This window comes from Brassica oleracea, chromosome C2 (genome assembly GCF_000695525.1).
Source record: "Brassica oleracea var. oleracea cultivar TO1000 chromosome C2, BOL, whole genome shotgun sequence".
In the NCBI taxonomy this organism is placed as follows: Eukaryota; Viridiplantae; Streptophyta; class Magnoliopsida; order Brassicales; family Brassicaceae; genus Brassica; species Brassica oleracea.
This window is the reverse complement of record NC_027749.1, coordinates 33,173,610-33,181,630: the sequence shown is the minus strand read 5'-3', so window position 1 is coordinate 33,181,630 and position 8,021 is coordinate 33,173,610. Positions and strand designations below refer to the sequence as shown.

Genomic DNA, 8,021 nt, shown 5'->3' with positions numbered 1-8,021 from the left:
AATTAGTTACAATTAGTTATATTTATGCAACTTGCGTGTTTATATATGCCAATCACATATAAAAATTATACAAATCCATACGATCAGGAGAGTCGGCATCCATATTGAATAATTTAAGTTGAGTTCGAGTGAGCCTTAATTATATCGGTTACGACTGCTAGTTCATGCATGTCGTGTTACCATCTCCCCCAAGTCTGACGTAAACCCCTATGATATTTTCATTATAAATAATAGTAGGTATAAAGAAAAGATAAATATTTTTTTTTGAGAACTATATAAATATCAACTAAGATTACAATATTCAGAATTTCAGAGCTAACAAAAATTATTCAAACATAAATGTACGATCGAGTTGTGACTGCATATATATATAAATGATGTCTGGATCTCATTATTTTTGCTCATTAATCTAGACTAATCATTCATTATTTTCCCATCGTGGATTCCTTTTTTTTTTGACAACCCCATCGTGGATTCCTATGTTTTCACATAATCGGACAAAATATGTTGATATTTCCTTAACAATATAAAAGAGTTACGTACCTTGCGAGTAAGGGAGACAACAGGGGAGGGAAAATTGGTGAAGCACGTGTCGGGTTGACCCCAAGCGTGTCCCATCACCGGCAAGCATTTGCATGGAGGCATCGGTTTCCGATGATCGAACGACATTGAATCCACTCTCATCCCCGTGATCAACGGTCCTCCCGGCGTTCCTGGCGTAGGAGGAGCCGTCACCGCCACTGCACCCATCTCAGCCTCCGTTGGACCCATTCCAAATTCCCACTCTTTTTTTTTTGGGCTTTTTGTTTCTTTTTTAGTTTTAAATAAAAATCCTAAATTCTGATTTTTTTTTTTTTGTTTTTTTTTTTTTTGGGGGGAAGGTAGATAAATTGAATAGAAACGAAATTTACATGATTTGAAGTTTTTATAAATTTGGGTTTACACTTGTGTTTTAAACTTTGCCAGGACTTGTTTCACCAAACACAAATTAAAACGAGAGAGACACCAATTTATGAAAATTTTATATATAAGTTAATTTTTTTTTTTTTTTGCAAGTAGAAGAAAATGGATCTGAGACTTTAAATTACATGCTTTGAAGGATTTTATAAAGTTGTTTCTACGTTAGAAGAGGAATATCAACGAAGCTAGCCACCTCACAAAAACAAAACAAAACAAAAAAACTGACTCTTATAAAAGCAAAGACAAACACACACATATAGATGCGTAAGTTAGCAAAGAACAGATACTAGTTTGTGGATCTGTGGTTCAGAAAAAGAGAGAGAGAGAAAAATAGATGTTAGATGAAGAAGATGATGAAATGTTTTGTTAGTGTTTGAGCTTAAGTATATATATAGAAAATAGACCATTATGCATTGAACCCAAAAAATTCAATTTTAAGAAAGTCAACTCCAATATCTTATTGCTTTTATGGAACAGTTTCATTCATCTTACTAACTCTCTTTTGAAGATGTTGATGATCTGCTAGACTCACTGATTCCTTTATCACAGGCATCTTCGTTACCGTTCGATCAAGTAGTATCTTCGTGTGCGATTCTTAGGACTCGCACATGGGCCGTGACGGTATCACTATTCGCCACCCCACGACCCTCCAATAATGGAATAAAAAAATTTCTTAAGTCTGGGGAAGAGCGTTTGATTCGTGGAACAGTAAGACAATCGTTTTCGTATTATTATAAAGAATAAATACTAATCTTTTGTGATTTTTTTTTTGAAACTTTTAGTAATTAATAGTTTTCTTTTGAAAAAAGTAGTTACAAGTGAACATCCGTGAATGTCGAAATTGGTAACCAAGTAAATTGATATTTTAAGTGGATACTCCCTCCATTTCAATTATTTTTTATACATATTTAAACAATAATTGAAATGCATTTATGTTTTTATTAATTACATCTATTTGATCAATAATATTTGATATAAATAAAATTATTTATAAAATTAATACAGTCTGTAATTAATAAGGGAGTATGTATAAATTATATCAAAATTTTAAAATAAACTTTGTATAACAAGAAAAATATCAAAACAACATTTTTATGAAATAGAGTGTGAGAATGTGATGCAGCTAAACACGTGTAAAAGATAACATTTATAATACATAAAAATCTAAGAAGAAAGCAAATTCAAGCTGGCATTTATTTTTATATATTTATGATTGCAAATATATTTAAATAAAAATCTTGTTCTGGATGAATGTAGACAAAATTTTGTGTATTAATAGTGAACCCGATCAACCAATTAAAGATATTTTGACAAACTTTTAAGAATAAAGATACAAAATCAAATCACCCATTGTTAATGAACCAAGTCATGTTGGTTTAGTGGTAAAAAAGTTCAAGATGGAAATTTCTGTCATGAATTCGATTTGTTTTAGCTACATAGTCATGCTATTTAGATAGATTAATTGTTTATATGGATGCAATGTTTCATAAGATTAGTCTTTAGACCTAAAAAATATTTTAGAATATACGAAAAAAATCACATGTTCTTAATCATCATTTATTTAGCCAAAAAAACTTCATAAAATAGTTAGAAAAAAGTTCACTGGATAATTATTTTTACACTATTTATACTTCTGATTCTTTATTAAGCTACTTAATAACCAAAATTATCAATATATTTATAACTGATAATATGTAAATATATATAAACTATAACTTCTATAAAATAATATCAGAGATACTAATAATTACTCTATAATTCATATAAACTATACATACAAAATATTTTATTTTCATATCAACTTTTTATTTTTATTTTATCAATTACCTCTAAAAATTTGTTTATATTATAAATTTTATATCTCTAATAAATAAATTATCTAATAATCTAATAAAAATAAGAAAATCAAATGTATAAAATTTAATCAACAAATGTTATTCTTTTTTTTTCCATCTAAAGTTTATTAAAGGGACAAAACCCATAGGACCAAGTCCATTACGTTACAAGGATAAATCCATAATGCCCAACAAACTAGGGCGAACCAAACCACGACCATTTTGGGCCTTCAGCCCATCATCCTAAAATCCGGGAGGCGCCACTTCACTCACGCGTGTTGCGTGGGCAGGACATGTGTTGAAATCCTCACCTGCGAGGAACACGCGTCATAAGGCCGCCACATCTTGACCGAAACACCACTTGAGGGGCACGTGTCCTACGATCGAAGCCCCCTCACTCCACCGGCATGCAACCTCTATCGCCGCACTAATCGGACATCCACCGGAAAGTGACATCATCTTCCGCCGGAGTCAGAGAAAAGGTGTGACCAAACACCACCATGGAGGCCAAAACTATTCTAGACTATAGATTTCGAACCATGGATCTACGCTTCCAAGAAAACATCAATCATCTGCGATCGATCCAAGAAATCAACATGGATTCTCAGATCGAGAGTCGATTGGGCAGAGGAAGACCATAGGTGTAGATCGGAAACGGATTCCGGAACAATCAGAGAAGAAGCCGGTGAAAGGATGGTGCTGTCAGAACCACTGCTTCCCGGGAGTGAAAGCCGGCGAAACCGGTGCTGTCAAAGCCACCGTTTCCCGGAGACAAAAGCTAGCGATAGCGGTGTAGAAGGTATCACCGCTTCCCAGAATCAAACTTGATAACCGGAGGTGGATTTGTAAGAAACTCCGGTTAAGGTTTCAGCTCAATCCTTCCTCTATGTCAGGTTTAGGAGAGGGAACATAGCAGAAGAAGAGATAAACCTTCTTAATTCCCCCATCTTTAGTTTAATTGTAGCCGCTAAAATATAATTAACAAATGTTATTCAGTTTTAAGTGTAAGATAAATTTTATCAAAATAATTATTGAAGATAAACCTTCTTAATTCCCCCATCTTCATGTTTTGTTTTTAACTAATGTGTTATGCCGAATACTTGACACATTAACAAAAGTAACATAAAATTTTATTTAAAAAAAAACAATAGTAATACACATCAATAAAATGCATATCATGACCTCGTGAGTGTTTCTTTTTTTTGTGTGTATAAAGTATAAACTGTACCGTAAGATAATAAATGAATTTTAATAGAAAGCGAACTTTCAAAAGAAAAAAATAATAATAAATGGGTGAATGCTTTATTGCAAAACGTGGGGAGAAGCTTCATGAGTTTTGTCAATATAAAAGGAGATTAGTCAAAGTGATTATTCTTTTAATTACTCTGGTTACTTCAACTAGACATGCTTAAAGAGATTCTCTAAATTAGCCTATTTAGTGTTATTTACGGACGGTAGTAAAGGTAATTAGGGGCAGAAAATGCTTGCTTTCTCATTCATCTCCTACGTCTTTATTCTTCATACAATTAGTTCATTCATTACTTCCAGTCGCCAAAAAGTAATCATTGCCCACATACTTTTCTCGCTTTTGATACTCAAAGTCTCAAATATTAATAAATCGTTTAAGATAACATATTTATGTAAAACTAGAGCTCAATAATACCATATATTTAATAATTTAAGTATAACAAAAATAATTTTTTACAAAATTTAAAAAATAAACATGATACTTCATTGCTTAAAGTATAACTAGTTTCAAATGTCTATTTTTATATAAATTTATTATAACAACTACAAAACTATGAATAAGTAAATTTCAATTTATTGATTAATTAATATATTCATTATAAAATATTATGTTCAAATATTAATTTAGAGAAATTTTTATTATGTATCAAATTTAAATATCATGTTTCATGGTAAATAGTAATACATATAGTGGGTATTTGATTTTAAATTTAATGCCAGACATAAAATTTTGAATTTAAAACAGTTATCACAAGAATCATTACTTGTGTGTGCTGTAAGCCTAATATGGAGCTTATGCTAATTTTATTGATCACTTTAGGTTGCATAATACGAGCATTAGTTATCTCATGTGAAATTTTTCTTATTCAAGATGTAAGTGTTAAATTTTGAGATAAAAACAAAAATTCGATATTGAGTTATGGAGAATTGCAGCGCATATATGTAAGAAAAATAGAAATGAAGTTATACCCATAATACTACTTTGGAGTTTATACCCATAACACTATTTTTGCTATGATATTCTGTGTATATTCTGTATTAATTGCATTTTTACCCTTGATACCACATATACCACACGCGCGCTAGCGCGCACTACATATTTTCTTCTTCTCTCTGTTTATAATTTTGTCTATTTTATCTTTCATTATTTCACTTTCTTCCGCTTCAATCACCTCTGTTTGTAACATCACCACAATCGCTGTTGCCAATTGTTTCATTCTTCTACACCATCCGTGTAACACCCCCGAACCGTCCTAGACATATGGTCGACCAACCGGCCAACAATCAAAAAAGAACATGACCGATCGACCGTCCAACACCCAGGGTTAGAGATGATTGAGCCAACAGGCCAGCCAACAATCAAATAAGAACATGACTGACCGTCCAACCCAACACCATGGTTCGGAAGCGCTACGTGACGGGTTAGGGACGATCCGATCAGAGTCACAAAATTTACTCCACGACCTAGACCAGTTCATCCACTAGCTCGTCTCGCTGCGTCAAGGCACAAGGCTTTACAACCCGTACCTAGAGTTAGCGTTTTCTGTTAGATCGAGACCTAAGGCTTTTCAACCCGTACAACGACCTAACGTTGTGTTAGACCGGACTAGTCAAATATCAGAGTACTCATGATGCGCATATAAAACATTTACTTTATTAATTCAAGAAATAACCATACATTAAAATAATTCAAGACTGGGCCCGGCCTAATGCCAAATCGAGCCAACAAAACACAACCACATTATGTACCGTTTACAAAAGGCATGAAATCTACTCCGGCGGTCTTAACGTCCAACACCAAGCTATCTGATCATCCTTACCTAGAGCTACCGGCAAAAAGGACAACGAAGTTGGATGAGTAACCTAACGTCACTCAGTGAGCTGGCGGCCTCTACCCGCAACCTAGACTCTAACCCGGACAACCCAAAATAACAATCAATCTAGCCTTAGCATGCAATCAAAGCTACGACTAAACAATCGATCACAAATCAATAACCTCAATTATTATCTAATCAGACCGTCACTAAGTTAGACAAGGCCTCCTGCCATGAATCTAACTTCGAGTAACGGGAATCTACATGAAAAACAAGTCAACAACCAATTACCTAACACACTACTAATCTCAATTCCTAAGAAAAATACTTGGCTATAGAATCCAAGTAGGATTCTCTGGCCAAACACGTACTCATGACTGACTCACTAGGATTCTAACACATAACCAAATAAACTAATTCTAACAACTCAACCAGTTTGTCACTCCTTTACCAAGAGCTGACTAACCTCAATCGACAAGAATAATTAAACGAGAAAGCATTTAATTAAATCTAACAAGAAATCTACTTAATCAAACTGTTATCCAGATAGTTAGCCTCTTGCTACAAATCTATCTTTAAATATAACGGGAACCTGCACTCAACCATATCAACACGCAAGAATAAAAAACATGATGCATCCTAGCCCTTGTCCTAGTCAGGTTATTAACTCAGTCTTAATTCCTTTCATCTCTACTTAGCCCGTGCTAAACTGAGTCCGATTCCATAATTAAAATAACCCTAAGGACTCTACCATGCAATAATGTTAGTATTCTACTCCATATGCAGACACGATCTACCCTAAATTCCAAGTGGAAGTCAAACAAACCAACTCACAAAACTACCCTAAATTCCAAATGGAATTCAAACAAGCCAACTCACAGTGTTCTAGGCGAGAAGCAGTTGGTTGATCGGAGAGGTCTTGGCCAAAAAACTAGGGACAACTTGACTTGACTGGATTGGACCGATCTCGACTTGGACAGAACCTCGGCTTGATCATGAAGAAACTTACAGGCCTGGACAGACTGAACTGGACTCGGACATAACCTTCTTTAGTTTCTGGACAGTTCTTCGGACTTCCCGACGGAATATCGAGCAGAACTTCGACTGATCTGAACCTGTGGACCTGAACTAACTCCGGACAGCACTTCCGCTTGACCATAGAAGATTATGACAGGCTTGGACGGATTGATTTGGACAGAGCTTCTGCGTCACAATTGTAGAGAATCATCGATTGGAAGGAACTGACCTTCTCGGTGAAGTATCGGTCTTTAGAAAACACTATACTCTTAAAATAACTTCTTTCTTTCACTTTCACTTTCTCTCTCAAGCCATGTTTTTTATTTGCTTTTGGTGTGGAATGGATGAATGAAACTGAAGGGGGTGGCTGAGTATTTATAGAAACCACCGACCAGTAATATCGAGCCACACCGACGACTGTGTGTCAGCCCGCATGCTTTCGGTTGCATGCGCGGCGACACACGGGCGTACACATGCCCTCATGCATGTCTCAGTCACATGTAATAAGACACCTCCACGTCCAGATGGCTTGCTGCATGGATGGAGTGCATGAAACACGACACACGGCTCCCTACATGTCGATCAACATGCTTCGGTTGCATGCAATGCGACATCTCGTGCTTCCACATGTTAAGCTGCATGTGCTGCTTCCATGTATGGCGACACCTCGAGCTTCTGAAGACACTTAGCTGGTTGGATGGTTGCCACCACGTTCTTATCCCATAGATCAAGCAACCTCGAGTTTCTCGGTTTATTTATCTGATTTTGGTCCTTCCCGCATATTCTCTACCCTCGATCAATCCAGAATATTTTTCTGCTCCCGTTCTGATGAGCTGAATTTTTTTAATAAACTCCAATCTGAATTCTGTCCTTGGCGGTAAATATTTCACGATCTTTCGACTTCATCGAAAATTTCCATAATACCGAAATTAGGGTTTTCGTCCAATTTCGGGTTTTCCCGTCATGCTTCGATTCCGTCATGCTTACTTTCCGTCCTACTTAACTTCCGTCCTGCTTCCAACATATTATTTTTCCAACATAATATATTACCGATACAAAGTTTTGTAGAAAACTTTGTGCTGAAGAAACGTCCTTCTTCTAAAACGTCGAGCTTCTGAAACGTCGTGCTTCCAAAAACGTGATGCTT

The 8,021-nt window shown here is 35.3% G+C and overlaps 1 protein-coding gene across 1 annotated transcript in view; it reads right to left on the bottom strand.

Moving 5' to 3' along the window:
- LOC106322762 (probable aquaporin NIP5-1) overlaps window positions 1-1,326 on the bottom strand; it is a 5,280-nt gene extending 3,954 nt beyond the window's left edge. The window contains exon 1 of the mRNA XM_013760889.1: window positions 544-1,326. Coding sequence (XP_013616343.1) covers window positions 544-771 — 228 coding nt within the window. The 5' untranslated portion in view covers window positions 772-1,326. The remainder of the gene's footprint in view (window positions 1-543) is intronic.
- Between the last annotated feature and the right edge of the window lie 6,695 nt (window positions 1,327-8,021).